The following is a 20,190-nucleotide window of genomic DNA, read 5'->3' as shown; positions in this document are numbered from 1 at the left end:
TACTGTGGGATACAGGCAGATACTTGGAATACAATTGCTCACAGATTGTAAATGATCTAATTGCTCTATCAGTGTACGTACGTACTTGTATTAAGAGTGAAGACTAGATAGAAACACGCCTTCGTTGAATGCTCTATCACTTCAAGGTTTGTACTCAGACTAAGCTTTGAACCTTCAATTACATCTCTATAGTGCGCTATTGAAATTCGTTTCTGTGGTGCAGTGTCAAGCTGACAATATGGTCACCAAACACGTCGAACATCACACGCACTTCTATCGGCGACTTCCTTTTGATCTGTTAGTTGTTGCAAGCTAGGTCATCTTGACATAGGCACTGAACACAAAAATATTGTTTTTTTTTCCCGACAAGTGCAAATTATGTTCAGTCGATGGTCAAGAAATCAATGACCTTGACCTTTAATAAACAACGGGCTGTGCACAAGAGTACGCATTTACATAATAGGAAAGTCACTCACGTCTAAGGCGAACTCTTTTAAAAGCAATGTGCAGAAATGTTTCTAGCAAGTCTAGGGCTAGGCTTCAAGATCAGGATTGACATTTCTTCCTCTCCGTAGTGGAGAGCTCTGATCTGTGCTCAATGGGAACCAAAAAAAATGTAATGACCCCCCCCCTCCTCCAATTGCTTTGATTAGATCGGCCTTGTCTTAAACAAAAGATGACCCATCGTTTGGTCAATTTTATTTAAATTTAATAGGCTAACCAGCTATCAATGACCCACGACTTTGTTTAGAATTATGAATTGTTCTGAGGAGACGAAACTTCCATTTCAGGTCAGGGTCAGGTGAAGACGAAATTTCTCTCCCAATCTCTTCTCGTAAGACTCAACCCCCCTCCTTCTGCTACTTCTATAATTCCTCCCTCTGTTTCGTCCCTCCCTAGACAATCAGCATGCTGCAGTTCATAGTAATAAATAGTCACTAGTGTCACATGACTGAAGAAAAATAGCGATAGGATCTCATAGCAGTGAAACAAAAGAGTTTTGACCAGCAATATAAAAAACAAAAAACAAACTTGTGTCCACTAAACCGTGAATGTCCAGCACAACCCCCACAGGCTCTCTCTATTCAACTAGTACATACAACATCTGTGGGTTATGTTTCTGGTAGTGTAAAGTGGGAGATGTTTAATGAAAAAGCAACACAAGAATTATGTGTACATGTCTTGTTAGAGGAATGTGTACACGGTCTTGTTAGAGGAATGTGTACACGGTCTTGTTAGAGGAATGTGTACATGTCTTTTAAGAGGAATGTGCATATGTCTTGTTAGAGGAATGTGTACACGGTCTTGTTAGAGGACGTCATTTATGTAATGAAATAGATTCAAGAGAATTCAGAGCATTAGAAAGCAAGCAGAGCCATCAAGTTCACATTCAAATGCTGTATAGTTTAGACACTTTCAGATACTGTATAGTTTAGACACTTTCAGATACTGTATAGTTTAGACACTTTCAGATACTGTATAGTTTAGACACTTTCAGATACTGTATAGTTTAGACACGTTCAGATACTGTATAGTTTAGACACTTTCAGATACTGTATAGTTTAGACACTTTCAGATACTGTATAGTTTAGACACATTCAGACACTGTATAGTTTAGACACATTCGGACACTGTATAGTTTAGACACGTTCAGATATTGTATAGTTTAGACACATTCATATACTGTATAGTTTATACACATTCAGATACTGTATTGTTTAGACACTTTCAGATTCTGTATAGTTTAGACACATTCAGACACTATAATTTAGACACATTCAGACACTATAGTTTAGTCACATTCAGACACTATAGTTTAGTCACATTCAGACACTGTATAGTTTAGACACATTCAGACACTGTATAGTTTAGACACATTCAGACACTGTATAGTTTAGACACATTCAGACACTGTATAGTTTAGACACATTCAGACACTATAGTTTAGACACATTCAGACACTGTATAGTTTAGACACATTCAGACACTGTATAGTTTAGACACATTCAGACACTGTATAGTTTAGACACATTCAGACACTGTATAGTTTAGACACATTCAGACACTATAGTTTAGACACATTCGGACACTGTATAGTTTAGACACATTCAGACACTGTATAGTTTAGACACATTCAGACACTATAGTTTAGACACATTCAGACACTGTATAGTTTGGACACATTCAGACACTGTATAGTTTGGACACATTCAGACACTATAGTTTAGACACATTCAGACACTGTATAGTTTGGACACATTCAGACACTATAGTTTAGACACATTCAGACACTGTATAGTTTGGACACATTCAGACACTGTATAGTTTAGACACATTCAGACACTGTATAGTTTAGACACATTCAGACACTATAGTTTAGACACATTCAGACACTGTATAGTTTAGACACATTCAGACACTGTATAGTTTAGACACTTTCAGATTCTGTATAGTTTAGACACATTCAGACACTGTATAGTTTATACACATTCGGACACTGTATAGTTTAGACACATTCAGACACTGTATAGTTTAGTCACATTAGGACACTGTATAGTTTAGACACATTCAGACACTGTATAGTTTAGACACATTCGGACACTGTATAGTTTATACACATTCAGACACTGTATAGTTTAGACACATTCAGACACTGTATAGTTTAGTCACATTAGGACACTGTATAGTTTAGTCACATTCAGACACTGTATAGTTTAGACACATTCAGACACTGTATAGTTTAGTCACATTAGGACACTGTATAGTTTAGACACATTCAGACACTGTATAGTTAAGACACATTCAGACACTGTATAGTTTAGACACATTCGGACACTGTACAGTTTAGTCACATTAGGACACTGTATAGTTTAGTCACATTCAGACACTATATAGTTTAGACACATTCAGACACTATAGCTTAGACACATTCAGACACTGTATAGTTCCCTAGTCAAGTCTTGTTCACACAGTGTGTTCATATAAGTCACAACGCCCTTTTATCTCCCCAATCTGTGCATCTAGATCAGTACGACTTCTTGCTGTTATCAATCCGCTAAATGTGAGTTTAAACCACGCGAGATAAGCATGCCCTGAAACTCAGTTGGTTACAAGAACTTGCTAATCCTTTGACCCTTGAAACCTTGACAAGGACTGAACTCACTGACCTCATTTATGGACGACATCACAAGAAAGGAGATGCCACGCTCATACCAAACTCATAAATCTTTTCTAAACCAAGGCACATGTAGCAATTAGAATTTAAAAATACTTCAAAAAAAGCAAAAGATAATATTGAGTGAAATGGCAGTAATTACGTTGAATCAATCATATTAATTTTAGAGATAAGATAACTTTTATTGATCCAATCAAATGGAAATTCAGTTTGACTACAATTGACACCCTCAGCGTAACTCCTGTACAATAACAATATAGATGCACGATATAGATGCACATACGAACAACATTCACACACGAAAAACACATACACACTCATAACCAGCGCTTTATAAATAGACTTCTATGAATTCTCGATGACAGAATGTTTTGTTTTTTTTATGTTAGTCATCCAGGGTCTATTATTACTGAATGTTTTAATTTTCTTCTTTGGTACAATCATGTTTTCACAGAACTGGATGTACGAATTAACAGTTGTGGTAAGTTCATCTGTCTGGGCAGTTGTTTACAAACATGTCCCAATCTGTTTGCTCCAGACAACTTTGTGGCTGTAAAACAGCGTCGTCAGACCATGACTGGATGGACTGTACTTTGGGTTTTGTTGTTTTTAAAACCGGTTTGTACGTGGGTGTAAGATGGATCATTGTGTGGTCCGACTCTCCGAGGGGAAATAACGATCGAGATGTGTAGGCCATTTTTATGTTGCTATAACACATGTTCAAGGTTTTATCGTGCCTTGTGGGACAATTAACATATTTAGTTTATGTTGGCAAGTGTTGAGCTAACGAAAGATGATTGAAATCTCCCATAACTAGTCGGCAGCATCAGAACTTTTCATTGCAAATTGCATGTACAATGTCTAGTATATGTTTTGTTGCTTTCTCTGTGTTGGCTGTGGGTGGTATATACACAAGTATGACGTAAAATTGTGTAAACTCTCTCGGCAGGTAGTATAGCCTGAGATTGTTACAAAGTAGTTCAATATCGGTCGTACACACTTTAGTTTTTGATTGAAATATTGTTGACACAACAGTACTGTTTAGTGACATAAATGGCCAGTCCTCCTCTTGTTTTGCCACTATCTGTTGTTCTGTCTGTTCTGTTCAAAAGAAACGCATCCAAATCTAATGACGCGTCGGGAATAATTCCATTTAGCCATGTTTCAGTGAGACAGATTAGCGAGCTTTCGCGGTAGAAATGTCTGCAGCAACAATCAAGTTCGTCCATTGTGTTATTTAGTGATCTAACATTGCCCAAGACAACAGGAGGCAGATAGACCCTTTCTCCTCTTTTCCTGCTTTTGACTCGACCTCCTCCTCTACGGCCTCGGTTGTTTCGCTGTGTGTTGATGGGCTCAAGGCGGTTTGTTATGTATCGGCCATTTGATTCCAAGATGGCGGGTGTGTACATAGATTCATTGATGATCATATTATTTATGCTATCCACCGAGACACTGGTTTTTAACATGCACTCTTATAAAATAGTCCATAAAACTAGAAACACTTTTATTCCCTCAAAACGCAATACACAATAGGAAAGGAATAATAGAAAACAAATGCTGATTATGTCGCAATGTAATCAGGTCGCCTGCCGAGCGGCGCCCCGGAAGTTATCAAATAGATCTAGACCAATAATAATAATACATTTGTGCGATTGGAAAATATTTTGAGTAGTTGTTTTAATTTAGGGGCAACTTTCATGCTTATAGGATGCTCAGTGTGCACTACTGTCCAATCGCTTTTGTGGACCAGTTGAGAGAAGGTTTCCGTGCTGCCTTTTCAAAAGTTTTTTTTTAAGCTGCTCGAATCTGAATTCGAACTCGAGGTCTCAAGCTCCACGATGGAAGGCCACCGTGCTAGCCACTGAGCTGGTCAAGTGCTAATACAAATAGAAGGTTTTATAGTCTATTTAAAGTTTCAAAATGTCAGCGAACGACATAATTCTTTACATGTCGACAACGAATAACTGCAATGTAACTGGATCCGAGAATGGGAAGTAGGAGAAATAACGTGTACGAGTTAATACAAGCTTTGGTAAATTAAACCAAAAAAAAAACCTATGAATTTTCGATCTAAAGTTCATTTATTAAAAAGGCCACTTGGTAGATACAAATGTAAAGGTGCATACATTTAATTGAGAGTCCAGTTCGTTTGGTAGGAAAAAAGTTTCGATGAGAGCTAGATCTAAATGGAATAAGAAAAAACTTCCAGAACACAGTGACATGGATTTTATCAAAATAACGGAACTTAATTCATAGTCAAGTGTCTTTAAGATTAAAAAAAAAAAAAAAAACTAAATCACAATGTGTTTGGATGTCAAAGGAAAAAGATCAGTTGATATAGTCCACAAGCGAGAATAGGTCATGTCTGAGATAGAGTTGGGCCATGTCTGGAGTAGAGTAGGCCATGTGTTTAACTGTTAAACCCATTTAAGGCCCAGTAAAGGCCATGTGTGAGTTAAAGGTATTGTGTTAAAAGGTATTGGCCTCCTGGCCATAAGCAGACTAGTGTAGGCCAGGGTTCTATGTAGGCCAAGTGTGAGTTAAAGGTATTGAGTTAAAGGTATTGGCCTCCTGGGCTATGAGCAGACCAAGAGCAGACTAGTGTAGGCCAGGGTTCTATGTAGGCAGTGTGTGTGTGAGTCTTACATACAGTTCACAGTATAGAGAGAGAGAGAGAGAGAGAGAGCGCTGACAACAATAGAACATCAATAACTGTATTGCAAAGACGAGTGAGAAGGGAACAAAGTGTAAAAAGGTCAAACTACGTGGACACCTCAAAAGAAACTAAGAATTTTCATTTTTAGTCAAATAGGGCCTGGTAAAATACATAGTAGAAAATCACTTTATAAAACTTGAAAGAAAGAAAATCTATACTGGTAGTCCTCCAATCTCAGCTTAGAAGAGACACGAATCTTTACTTTAAACAATAACACACACACGTTCAAGACAATGCTAATGTCTTCATCAAGGATGAGTGCAGTGTTTCACGTGACCAGCAAAAACCAGCTGCGACCTGCATATTTTTCCACCAATGATGCAGACAAAGCCGTTGTCCACGGGAAGAAAAAAAATTCATTGCACGTACGCTACAAAACTTCTCACTCATTTGATAATATCAAAACTGCACAAATCAACGCCACAATGACATATTATGTGCTTATTGAATTGTTGCCCTTTTCTTACTAGACTTATGATGTTACATAAAGATCTGTGTACGTTGAATTATTTCCCGTTTCGAGTGTACATTGGTAGACCAGGTGTGTAATAGACTTAGATTTAGACTACTGGCTAGATGTAGCAATCAATGTAGGCTATAGGTTTAGATTCCACTCTAGTTGAAGAGGTACCTCAAAAACTCAAGGCTCTAGATATCTGTAACTAGATCTGGATCTAAAATTAAATCTACCAAAAAGAAGCAATTTCGTATCAATTATGGAATCTAAAATATGCACATAAAAAAAATCAACTGTTAATGAAGCTGCTTACAGATCTAGATCCATTCTAGATTTGGATTTGATTTTGTTTTTGAGATGAAAGTGAGAGGGCAGAGGTTTTCATGGAAGAAACATTGGTTGTGCTTAATCTCTCTTTTAGCATGATAAAGGGAATCAAACTGATGTTCCATGACCATAACTTGCAGAATGTATCTTCTGTGGTAGCTACTGTTATAGTCTCTAGCGACTAGCTAGGTTCAATTACTTATGAAGGCCTAAGTTCAAAGAATGAAATCATGGACATTTAAGGCAGACTCAATAGCAAAGATTTTTTACATTAGAAACACGTTCAATGACTAAATAGGATTATCTGACAGAAAAAAACAAATATTTAAAATGTTTGTTATTAGTGATTGTACAGGATGCCAAAGCTTTCATAGCTAACAGCAAAAAAGGTCTGGAAGAAGAAAATCTGAGTGATATAAAATATTTCCAGTGGATACCTTGTAAAGAAATTGCCTATAAACAAAATTACATTTATAAAACTAGATGTCACTGATCCAGCTAAATGTTCTGTTGCCGCTATTATGGAATGTGAAGTACACAAGAGACATTCTGATCATTGCCAGGTGACAAGAACTTTATCATTCTAACATAGTCTAGAAAAGTCTAAGACAAAGACTGCAAGTGTAAATATTTTGACTTATGTACAAAATTTCTGATATAACTTTATGCTGTGTTAACTTTAGGATAGCTGCTTTTCATGTATGTTATGTGCTTGAATGATTTAATTTGAGTCTTTCCTGGGTATATTTCTTGATATTTAGGAAAATACGCATTTGCCCCTCAATATACGCATTTCCAGGTCTGGGAATACGCATTTCCATTTTGGCATGTAGGCATCTCTGCTTGAGACCTAAACGCGTACATCACATCATGTGACATTGTTCTAATGCAGATTGAGAACCCAGCCTAAAATAATGAATATGAAATAAGCCTAAGTCTTTCTAAGAATTCTGTTAGATTTATTCCCAGCCTAAAATAATGAATATGAAATAAGCCTAAGTCTTTCTAAAGAATTCTGTTAGATTTTCTTTTTTTTTTTATATTTTCATGTTATGAATTATAATGAATTATAGCTGCTTTATGCTATGGAGTGTCTCTAGGTTAAGTGAGCTTCTAGATGTGAAGAGTTTTATTTCGTTCTAGTTTCGGCCCCAGACCATGCCTATGTATGGCATATTAGTCCAACGAAAAGACTCTAGTTTTATGTTCTTGTCTGATGGGTTCAAAGAATAAATAAATAGATAAAGCCCAATGCTTTGACTTCTCAATTATTTCATGCATATGTATCTTCTTATATAATACAGACGTTACTTCAAAAAAGAAGATGATATGATTACGTCCTACGCGTCATGCATTCAGTCATGCATGTTAACCAATGACTTAAATTCTGCCAAGTCACTGGTTTTCCTGGCTAGCTCAGGCAACCCATTCCATGCTCTAATAGCACTAGGAAAGAAGGAGTATTTGTACAAATTTGTCCTGGCATATGGGAATATGTATTTGGGGATTACATTATAAAGTGTCATTTATTGATTCACCTAGATTCTAGAATCTAGATCTAGTAATTGTTTAGTTGTTGTACAGCTTAAGCATCTTTTTCGTCAATATATCACGCAATCATCTGGGAATAGGCTTAATTACGTTCCTGGACTAATGCAATTAGGAAGTTTATTTATTTAACTTAGAAACAACAGTGCGTCTAACACATTCAATTATTGACTATACCACACGAGTATTGCTGGTCTTATCTTCAATGTAGCACATGTAATAAACTGTAGCACAAATAAAAGACTAGCACAAATAACAAAATGTAGCAGACTAAAGAATATAGCAAGAATAAATGAATGTAGCACAATTAGTGAATGTAGCACAATTAGTGAATGTAGCACAATTAGTGAATGTAGCACAATTAATAAATGTAGAAGACATGAAAGAATGCAGCACACATTTCTTTCAATGTTAATAGTAAAAATAACTTTGGCGTTTGAAATGAAATAATAGTGTATCTCATCAGCTCTTAGATACAAGTCAAAGAAAAGAAATTTAACTCCAAAGACTTTTGCGCTAAACAAGGGATATTTCAAATGGACAAAAGCATGCAAATTTTTTTCAGCTAAATCTAGATCAGCTTTGGAAGAAATAGTCTGCTACTCTAAGTTTCTTTCACTGCCATGCATGTATTCGTCCACTCCTGAGTATCTTCTTATCTTGTCTTAAATAATACAGACGTTACTTCAAAAAAGAAGATGATTACGTCCTACGCGTCATGCATCTAGTCATGCATGTTAACCAATGACTTAAACTCTACCAAGTCACTGGTTTTTCCGGCTGGCTCAGGCAACCCGGTCCCTGCTCTAATAGCACTAGGGAAGAAGGAGCATTTGTACAAATTTGTCCTAGCATATGGACTATATATGCCTTTATCTTTGTGTCTGTTTGAGTATTTTATTAAATTTTTTTTTGTATTTGAAGATTATGGTTCAGTGTTTTATGTATAATTGCTACTTTACTTTTGGAGCCTTCTCTCCTGAAGGCTTTCTAAATTTTGTGATTTTACTAAAGGTGTTACTCTAGTCAATTGTGAATATTTGTTTGTTTCTTTCACAGCCATGCATGTATCTACTAGTTAGAACTATACAAGACCTTAATGCCTCTTTTAGATTCTAGTTTTGTCAGTCTGCTGATTCCAATGTGTGTGCGTAGATGACACTTGATTGCATTGTTTGTTTTTGTATTTTGTGAGTGTATCACTTTGTTACAATTACAATATTGAGAGTTGAGATAAACACACTATAATCTAGAGTAATAGAAACAAAATTACATTAAGATGTCTTTACCCGCACATGGGTGTGACTGACTACGTGTGTAAACATTGAGCAGTGCCTGACACAGACAGATCAACGAAAACAAGTTCATAGTTCATTAAATGAGTCCAGGACTGACCTGTAATGTGTCCACTTTCTCTGGACCCAACGAGGAGATGACGTTATCCAGGAAACAGCTGGGAATGGACAGCAAATCTTTAAGTGTCGAAACAAAAGGCTCACGAGGGGGGAAAGGGGGGGGGTGTTAAAGAGGAGGGTTAAGAAAAAAAATACTGCAAGTGCATTGAAAGTGTTGCTCAGGTTAGAATGATTGGTTTGTGACGTGAAGGATATGTTTAGAGAGATATATGATTGTAGTGAGAAATAGAGACAATTGTTTAAGAGAAACAGTTATAGAAAAGAAATGGGGAGAGGGAGAAAGACGATTGTGAGAAAAGAAGTGAGAAAGGTATTGTGAGGATACAAAGAGAGAAAGAGAGTGACTGAAAATGAGGTATAGAAGAATGAGTGAGAGAGAGAAAGAGAATGACTGAGAATGAGGTATAGAAGATTGAGAGAGAAAAAGAGAGTGACTGAGAATGAGGTATAGAAGATTGAGAGAGAGAAAGAGAGGGACTGAGAATGAGGTATAGAAGAGTGAGAGAGAGAGAGTGACTGAGAATGAGGTATAGAAGAGTGAGAGAGAGAAAGAGAATGACTGAGAATGAGGTATAGAAGATTGAGAGAGAAAAAGAGAGTGACTGAGAATGAGGTATAGAAGATTGAGAGAGAGAAAGAGAGGGACTGAGAATGAGGTATAGAAGAGTGAGAGAGAGAAAGAGAGTGACTGAGAATGAGGTATAGAAGAGTGAGAGAGAGAAAGAGAGTGACTGAGAATGAGGTATAGAAGAGTGAGATAGAGAAAGAGAGTGACTGAGAATGAGGTATAGAAGAATGAGATAGAGAAAGAGAGTGACTGAGAATGAGGTATAGAAGAGTGAGAGAAAGAGAGTGACTGAGAATGAGGTATAGAACAGTGAGAGAGAGAAAGAAAGTGACTGAGAATGAGGTATAGAAGATTGAGAGAGAAAAAGATATTGACTGAGAATGAGGTATAGAAGATTGAGAGGGAAAAAGAGAGTGACTGAGAATGAGGTATAGAAGATTGAGAGAGAGAAAGAGAGGGACTGAGAATGAGGTATAGAAGAGTGAGAGAGAGAAAGAGAGTGACTGAGAATGAGGTATAGAAGAGTGAGAGAGAGAAAGAGAGTGACTGAGAATGAGGTATAGAAGAGTGAGATAGAGAAAGAGAGTGACTGAGAATGAGGTATAGAAGAGTGAGAGAAAGAGTGACTGAGAATGAGGTATAGAAGAGTGAGAGAGAGAAAGAAAGTGACTGAGAATGAGGTATAGAAGAGTGAGTGAGAGAGAAAGAGAGTGACTGAAAATGAGGTATAGAAGAGTGAGAGAGAGAAAGAGAGTGACTGAGAATGAGGTATAGAAGAATGAGAGAGAGAGAGAAGGAGAGTGACTGAGAATGAGGTATAGAAGAGTGAGAGAGAGAAAGAGAGTGACTGAGAATGAGGTATAGAAGAGTGAGTGAGAGAGAAAGAAAGTTACTGAGAATGAGGTATAGAAGAGTGAGTGAGGGAGAAAGAGAGTGACTGAAAATGAGGTATAGAAGAATGAGAGAGAGAAAGAGAGTGACTGAGAATGAGGTATAGAAGAGTGAGAGAGAGAAAGAGAGTGACTGAGAATGAGGTATAGAAGAGTGAGTGAGAGAGAAAGAGAGGGACTGAGAATGAGGTATAGAAGAGTGAGAGAGAGAAAGAAAGTGACTGAGAATGAGGTATAGAAGAGTGAGTGAGAGAGAAAGAGAGTGACTGAAAATGAGGTATAGAAGAGTGAGAGAGAGAAAGAGAGTGACTGAGAATGAGGTATAGAAGAATGAGAGAGAGAGAGAAGGAGAGTGACTGAGAATGAGGTATAGAAGAGTGAGAGAGAGAAAGAGAGTGACTGAGAATGAGGTATAGAAGAGTGAGTGAGAGAGAAAGAAAGTTACTGAGAATGAGGTATAGAAGAGTGAGTGAGGGAGAAAGAGAGTGACTGAAAATGAGGTATAGAAGAATGAGAGAGAGAAAGAGAGTGACTGAGAATGAGGTATAGAAGAGTGAGAGAGAGAAAGAGAGTGACTGAGAATGAGGTATAGAAGAGTGAGTGAGAGAGAAAGAGAGGGACTGAGAATGAGGTATAGAAGAGTGAGAGAGAGAGAGTGACTGAGAATGAGGTATAGAAGAGTGAGAGAAAGAGAGTGACTGAGAATGAGGTATAGAAGAGTGAGTGAGAGAGAAAGAGAGTGACTGAAAATGAGGTATAGAAGAATGAGAGAGAGAGAAAGAGAGTGACTGAGAATGAGGTATAGAAGAGTGAGATAGAGAGAGTGACTGAGAATGAGGTATAGAAGAGTGAGAGAAAGAGAGTGACTGAGAATGAGGTATAGAAGACGGAGAGAGAAAGAGAGGAGAGGGTGAAAAGAGCCAGAGAGGATAGGGAGGGAGCGAGAGAGGAAGGGAGAGATGGGGGAGAAAAAGGGAGAGAGAGAGAGAGAGCTATATATTTTATATGCCTATTGAAAAAGAAAAGTGTTTCCCTATATAGAGAAACAAGAAGATAGAAGATAGAAAGTTTGTGTTTGTGTCTCTGTGTTGTGCGTGTGTGTTTGTGTGTGTGTGCAAGTGTAAGTTAGGTCAATTCAGTTTAAATTGTGTTTGCGTTTGTGTGGAGAAATTGTTTTTCTTTGTATAAGGACATCCAATCAATTTCCTACGGCAGCACAGAAAAGGGCTGCCCATTCATTCATTAAACAATAATAATATCACATTCTTTGAAGCCTGATAAACAAAAGTCTACCTCATTGCACAAAGATTGGTGGAGAAATTATTTAGATCTAGATCAACTGGCTTTTCACAAGTTACATGCCAAGGTTTTGAAATAGGATTTGGTATTGGGCGCGATACTGGATATGGCATTGACAATGATGTGGTGATGGTGTGTCCATGGAGTGTACAAGTAGTGATGGTGTGTCACTGGAGTGTGCAAGTAGTGATGGTGTGTCCATGGAGTGTACAAGTAGTGATGGTGTGTCACTGGAGTGTGCAAGTAGTGATGGTGTGTTCTTGGAGTGTACAAGTAGTGATGGTGTGTCTATGGAGTGTGCAAGTAGTGATGGTGTGTCACTGGAGTGTGCAAGTAGTGATGGTGTGTTCTTGGAGTGTACAAGTAGTGATGGTGTGTCACTGGAGTGTGCAAGTAGTGATGGTGTGTCACTGGAGTGTGCAAGTAGTGATGGTGTGTCACTGGAGTGTGCAAGTAGTGATGGTGTGTCCCTGGAGTGTGCAAGTAGTGATGGTGTGTCCCTGGAGTGTGCAAGTAGTGATGGTGTGTCCCTGGAGTGTGCAAGTAGTGATGGTGTGTCACTGGAGTGTGCAAGTAGTGATGGTGTGTCACTGGAGTGTGCAAGTAGTGATGGTGTGTCACTGGAGTGTGCAAGTAGTGATGGTGTGTCACTGGAGTGTGCAAGTAGTGATGGTGTGTCACTGGAGTGTGCAAGTAGTGATGGTGTGTCACTGGAGTGTGCAAGTAGTGATGGTGTGTCACTGGAGTGTGCAAGTAGTGATGGTGTGTCACTGGAGTGTGCAAGTAGTGATGGTGTGTCCCTGGAGTGTGCAAGTAGTGATGGTGTGTCCCTGGAGTGTGCAAGTAGTGATGGTGTGTCACTGGAGTGTGCAAGTAGTGATGGTGTGTCACTGGAGTGTGCAAGTAGTGATGGTGTGTCACTGGAGTGTGCAAGTAGTGATGGTGTGTCACTGGAGTGTGCAAGTAGTGATGGTGTGTCACTGGAGTGTGCAAGTAGTGATGATGTGTCCATGGAGTGAACAAGTGGTGATGGTGTGTATATGGAGTGAACAAGTGGTGATGGTGTGTATATGGAGTGAACAAGTGGTGATGGTGTGTATATGGAGTGAACAAGTGGTGATGATGTGTCCATGGAGTGAACAAGTGGTGATGATGTGTCCATGGAGTGAACAAGTGGTGATGGTGTGTATATGGAGTGAACAAGTGGTGATGGTGTGTCCATGGAGTGAACAAGTGGTGATAGTGTGTCCCTGGAGTGAACAGGTGGTGATTGTGTGTCCCTGGAGTGTACAAGTGGTGATGGTGTGTCCCTGGAGTGTACAAGTGGTGATGGTGTGTCCCTGATGTATACAAATGGTGATATGTGGCAACAGAGTGTACAAAAGGCGTTAATGTGTGTCTTTGGAGTATACATGTAACAATAATGTGTGTCTTTGGAGTATACATGTAACAATTATGTGTGTCTTTGGAGTATACATGTAACAATAATGTGTGTCCATGGAATGTATAAGTGGCAATGATGTATGGCTGTGGAGTGTACAAGTGGCTATGATACAAGGCTTTAAATTACAAAAGTAAAATTTACTAGCAAAGAGAATTCTAAGTTCCTGCTCCTGAATGTGTTTCACATCTCCAGATTCAATAAAAACTACTACAGTTAAAAAAAAGGCATTTCTACAGACTACATAGTAAAAGAGGTTCATATAGACTTATGGGCTACTAATTATTTCATTTTGATCTAGTAGACTTAACAATAGACTTAACAATAACCTTAAAGCTGTTTCTTTTTTTTTTAATCAAGAATGCAATGCAGATTTGTCTTGAATTAAAATATCATTATTGTACTTCCATTATGTAGTTGGAATACTTTATTGTACTTCTATTATGCATTTAAATATCTTTATTATACTTTTTTTGTGCAATTGAAATATTTTTATTATACTTCTTTTGTGCAATTGAAATATTTTTATTATACTTCTTTTGTGCAATTGAAATATCTTTATTATACTTCTTTTGTGCAATTGAAATATTTTTATTATACTTCTTTTGTGCAATTGAAATATTTTTATTGTACTTCTGTTGTGCAATTGAAATATTTTTATTGTACTTCTGTTGTGCAATTGAAATATCTTTATTATACTTCTTTTGTGCAATTGAAATATTTTTATTATACTTCTTTTGTGCAATTGAAATATTTTTATTGTACTTCTGTTGTGCAATTGAAATATTTTTATTATACTTCTTTTGTGCAATTGAAATATTTTTATTGTACTTCTGTTGTGCAATTGAAATTTCTTTATTATACTTCTTTTGTGCAATTGAAATATTTTTATTATACTTCTTTTGTGCAATTGAAATATTTTTATTGTACTTCTGTTGTGCAATTGAAATATCTTTATTATACTTCTTTTGTGCAATTGAAATATTTTTATTATACTTCTTTTGTGCAATTGAAATACTTTTATTGTACTTCTGTTGTGCAATTGAAATTTCTTTATTATACTTCTGTTGTGCAATTAAAATTTCTTTATTGTACTTCTGTTGTGCAATTAAAATTTCTTTATTGTACTTCTGTTGTGCAATTAAAATATCTTTATTGTACTTCTGTTGTGCAATTGAAATTTCTTTATTGTACTTCTGTTGTGCAATTAAAATTTCTTTATTGTATTTCTGTTGTGCAATTAAAATTTCTTTATTGTACTTCTGTTGTGCAATTAAAATATCTTTATTGTACTTCTGTTGTGCAATTAAAATATCTTTATTGTACTTCTGTTGTGCAATTGAAATTTCTTTATTGTACTTCTGTTGTGCAATTAAAATATCTTTATTGTACTTCTGTTGTGCAATTGAAATTTCTTTATTGTACTTCTGTTGTGCAATTAAAATATCTTTATTGTACTTCTGTTGTGCAATTGAAATTTCTTTATTGTACTTCTGTTGTGCAATTAAAATTTCTTTATTGTACTTCTGTTGTGCAATTGAAATTTCTTTATTGTACTTCTGTTGTGCAATTGAAATTTCTTTATTATACTTCTGTTGTGCAATTGAAATTTCTTTATTGTACTTCTGTTGTGCAATTAAAATTTCTTTATTGTACTTCTGTTGTGCAATTGAAATTTCTATATTGTACTTCTGTTGTGCAATTGAAATTTCTTTATTATACTTCTGTTGTGCAATTGAAATTTCTTTATTGTACTTCTGTTGTGCAATTGAAATTTCTTTATTATTTATTCTGTTGTGTGGTTGACAAAAAAAAAAAGACTATCGTAATTGTACTGAGAAATTTAAAATTCTGTTGCCCCCCCCCCCTCTCCCAACCTACTAACCTAGAACCTGCAGACAGTGTTGAAAGATCATTCATAAAGATCCAATCTAGTTATAGCAAAGTAACTTTTGTTGTGCTGTGTGTGGTTGAGTGTCTAACATGGTGTATTAGAGTAATGACATGTGTTATGTATGTATTATGGAAAAACATCTTCATCAAGTTGATAATAATAGAAAAAAATAAAATTGTCTACAATTATTTGTGTTGGTTCTATAATCAAAATGTATTGAATGATCTAACCCAATGTTACTCACTTTGGAAATATTTAGTGCATTATAGTCCAATGTTACTCACCTTGGAAATGTATTTTCTTTGGGCAACAATTTCTGAACTTCCAAAAATAAAGTTGCTTCCTCTAGCTCTGAATCCAAACCGAAAACTCCTTTGTAGAGAAGTTCATAGACCACAGCTGAGAGAAGAGAAAACAGAAACTTGAAAACAAAGGCTTCAAGTTCAAATAGAACAACAAAGTTGGCAGCTGACAGAACAAAGTAATCAATGCTAAAATATGGGGGCTAGCAGAAGATCAATATTAGCGACATCATTATTTCATTCATATATTCCACAATAGATGCAACACACTGTTCAATGAGCTTGTACTTTGGAAACATCCTCTAACACTTTCCGGAAACAAAAGTTTTTGTGTCACCTATTTGTCCACAAGCTTGTTGTTGACCTTTTAATCGTTGTATGCAGCTGATTTCTATAACTTTGAAATGAAGGTAACTGTTGATCATGTTGATGAGATCTTATCAAATGCATATTCATGATTGTACACCAATCAAGCTTAATGCTTATATTGGTTTGGAGAAATAGCCCAAGGGAATAAGAGAAGGAGAGAGAACAAACAGACAAAGAGAGAAAGTTGAAAAACAAGAGACAGAAAGAAAGAGTTGAAAGAGAAGAGAAAGACAATAGAAAAAGAAAGCAGAAAGATGAGACAGAAAGAAAGATGTGAAAGAAAGAAAAGTAGAAAGAGTCAGAAAGAAAGAAAGAAAGTAGAAAAGAATTTCATTGACAATGAATGCCTTTGCTAAAACAACAATTTGTACATTTCCTAAAGCTATTCAACAAAAACAGTTACTATGTAAGCATAAGATTAAATGTGCCTCTATACAGTAGCCAATCATTGAACATTGTCAAGTATTTCTAAAAAATGTTTCAAGTATTCCTCTTTAAGCTACTAGGCATTAATCTATGACATTGTCATATTTTCTATGAATTTGTCAAGAATTCCATTATAAAGTTGAGTTGTCGTGTATTCCTCTATAAAGTTGTTATGCATTCCACAATAAAATATACAAGAATTCCTTATCTTATCTTTGCAGACATTCGAAAACAAATTATATGAAGGAATACAATCACCATCAGATATTGTTGTCTTTACAGACTCCCAATCCACTCTTCAAGCACTTAGCAGCACCTCAAAAAGTCCAAGAGAGTTGACAGCACTAATAGTGATAATACATCAGATGATGACAACATTAAACATCAACATCACATTTCAGTGGATCCCTGGACACATTGGCATCATGGGAAATGAAAGGGCAGATAAGCTTTCAAAGGCAGGAACAAACAGATAGACCTGTTAACTACCTCACCCTAAGGTCAATGTTAATCAACAACCACAAAGAGGAGTGGCTCAACCAATGGGCAACAGGAAACAGACAGAGCCATGTACAAAGAAATGAACATGCCTAACAAACTGGACAGTATTAACTTCCTCCCCCGCAAAGAGCAATCTACAATCTTCCAACTAAGGACAGGACACACACCTGTGTTAAAATTACCATCTCAATAAAATAAATCCCACACAACTCCCCCTTTGTAGACACTGCGCCCACCCTTATGAAACCACCCACCCTTATGAAACTGTAAACCATATCCTTTTTTAATGCCCCTTCCTAATCCACCTTAGGCAGACCCTACTTCCACTAAAGCCCAACATAACCAACACCCCGTACAGGCAGTGCTGAACAACTGAAGAAAACAGCACACTTTTTTTCCTTGGCACAGTCTGCAAAAGAGCTCACAGCTCAGCAGCAATAAAGCTGGCTAGAAGAAAAAGTTAATTGGGGGGGGGGGGGGGGGGGGGGGGTTGACATTAGCTTCTTTCCAGTCCCTTGGTACTCTGCCCTGGTGCTAGCTCATTGCTTAGTTCTTTGAGTAATCTAGCTGGAATACCATCAGGTCCAGAAAGTTTTATTCAGTTTGATGTTGGCTAATAGTTTTTGGATCCCCTTTTCTTGTACTTCTAAATCTCCTATGTTGTCTACTTGGTTCAAATTAAGTAATATGTCTTTGTCTCCTGGGGCTGAGAATGCTGATGCAAAGTATTTATTTAGGATGTTAGCTTTAGTTTCATTATCATTATGTGTTAAGATAACTTCTCCTTTTAATGTCACTATGCCTGTTGTTTCCATTTTCTTAGACTTAATGTATGACCATAGGTTTTTGTTGTTATCTTTAGATATTACATTGTTTATGTATTCACTCCGCAGCTGTCTGCTTACTTTTTGGGTTAGGTGTTTAATTTTTAAATACTTTTTATAAAATCTTTCTGCCTTAGTTTCTTTAAATTTTCTAAATAGGTTTTCCTTCTGTTTACAAAGCTTCTTTAATCTATTATTAAACCAGCATTTATTTATTTTGTTTGATGTGTATTTAGTTGGTATATGATTTTCTATAGTGTTTTTAAGATAGTTTTTAATAAAATTCCATAGGTCATTGACTGGTTGGTTAATGTCTTTTTCTGAAAAAATGTTTGTTGAAAGTTTAACGCAGCTTGGTGTAGTTGTGTTAGGTTGCATTTATTCCAGAGTAAGATTTTTCTTTTGGGTTTTGTATTGGCTACTGCTTTTATCTGAATGTATTTTAATGATATCTTGGTCTGATAGACCAGGGATAATATCATAATCTACTACTAATCCAGGTCTGTTGGTTAAGAAGAGATCTAATGTGTTGTTTAATCTAGTTGTTTTTTTTTAATGATTTGATCTAAATTTAGGTTGTGTAAAGTTTCTATGAAAAGCTCATTTATGTCCTTAAGGCTTTGATGTTTATCTATGGTTAAATTTTCCAATTTATATTGAGTTGGTTGAAATCACCCATAATCCAAAAAACTGCATTTTTATTTTTTTCTTAGTTAACTGATAACATAGTTTTGCATGTACTCTAAACTAGAATATGGTGGTCTGTAAATACTGTCTATTATTAGGGATGTTGAGGTGGTGTTGATTTTACAAAATGTTGATTCTATATTTTTTGAGTTAGGTAAGGTAATTTCTTCTGCTATAAGAGTGTTTTTTATTGCTACAAGAACTCCTCCATGATTATCTGCCTTATCTTTTCTAAAAATTTCATAATCACTATTGAAGATTTCTGCATTATAAATTTCAGGATGTAGCCAAGTTTCTGTTCCTGCAATTATGTCTGGTTTCTCATGTTCTAATAAAATTTCTAAGTCTGCTGTTTTGTTCCTAATGCTTTGAAAATTTATTACTAGGCTTATAAGGTATTTTGGTATTACTTCTTTAGTAGGTTTATTTAATGATGGTGTTTTATTAGTTTTAGCAGATTTAACAGGAATGGATCTGGATTGTGGTTCATGAGTTTGGTTTGGTATGGTATTTAGGATGTCTGCATCAAAGGAGTCAAACAGTCCTGATGTAAACTGAGGTAACCCACACAGTACATAGTGACATGATGTGTCTTTGTTGCCTAATGTATAATACACAGGTGTATTCATATGGAGACATGATGTGTGGTACCATTCATCAATGGTGTCACATTGAATGGCTTTCTGTTTCATGGTGCATACTTTTTTTTTACAGATGTTGCATCTATCTTTAGATCTAGATCTTGGGTTTGATTCCTCAAAAGGTTGTCGTGTATTTTATAGTTATAAAGTATTCTCCTTTGAAACTATAAGTATTCCTTAATAAAGCTGTGAAGTATTCCCCTATAAAGCTGTCAAATATAAAACTGTCAAGTGTTCCTTATAAGTATTCTCTTATAAGACTGTCAAGTATTCCTTTATAAAGCTATCAAGTATTCCTTTAGAAAGCTATGAAGTTGTCAAGAAGTTTTTGTGTTAAATCAATTCATCTGCACAAAATCAAAAAGTACCATCAGATTTTTTTTTCCATGTGAATCGACACCAAAAACAACACATAAACTAGTATTAAGAAATATACATGTATCAATCACTAAGACATTTCATTCAATGCACAGAACTTTGTGATTTACATTTGTATACTCTACAAAGTCTCGGTGTATTTTTGTCCAGCACACATTTCACTTTGTCTTCATGGTTGTTTACCCAAGGTTGGGCCAGACAAACCTGTTCTTTAAAGACTATATCATTGTTTAGAATACATTGTCTGCAGGTGTTTGCTATCTTTGTATTTTGTTGAATGTTCTATTTCAGCTTTTGTAGATCTAAATAATGGTTAAGTGGTTCATGAA

The 20,190-nt window shown here is 36.1% G+C and overlaps 1 protein-coding gene across 2 annotated transcripts in view; it reads right to left on the bottom strand.

Moving 5' to 3' along the window:
- The window catches only part of LOC106070706 (uncharacterized), a 131,128-nt gene that overhangs the window by 97,307 nt on the left and 13,631 nt on the right, over positions 1-20,190 (bottom strand). For both annotated transcript variants that reach the window (XM_056037877.1, XM_056037876.1), the window contains exons 7-8: positions 16,018-16,132; positions 9,622-9,679 (exon numbers count right to left, since the gene is read on the bottom strand). In XM_056037877.1, the coding sequence (XP_055893852.1) occupies positions 9,622-9,679; positions 16,018-16,132 (173 nt within the window). The remainder of the gene's footprint in view (positions 1-9,621; positions 9,680-16,017; positions 16,133-20,190) is intronic.

The sequence above is a fragment of the Biomphalaria glabrata genome, chromosome 8, assembly GCF_947242115.1.
Source record: "Biomphalaria glabrata chromosome 8, xgBioGlab47.1, whole genome shotgun sequence".
Lineage (NCBI taxonomy): Eukaryota > Metazoa > Mollusca > Gastropoda > Planorbidae > Biomphalaria > Biomphalaria glabrata.
This window is presented reverse-complemented; position numbering and strand designations above follow the sequence as displayed.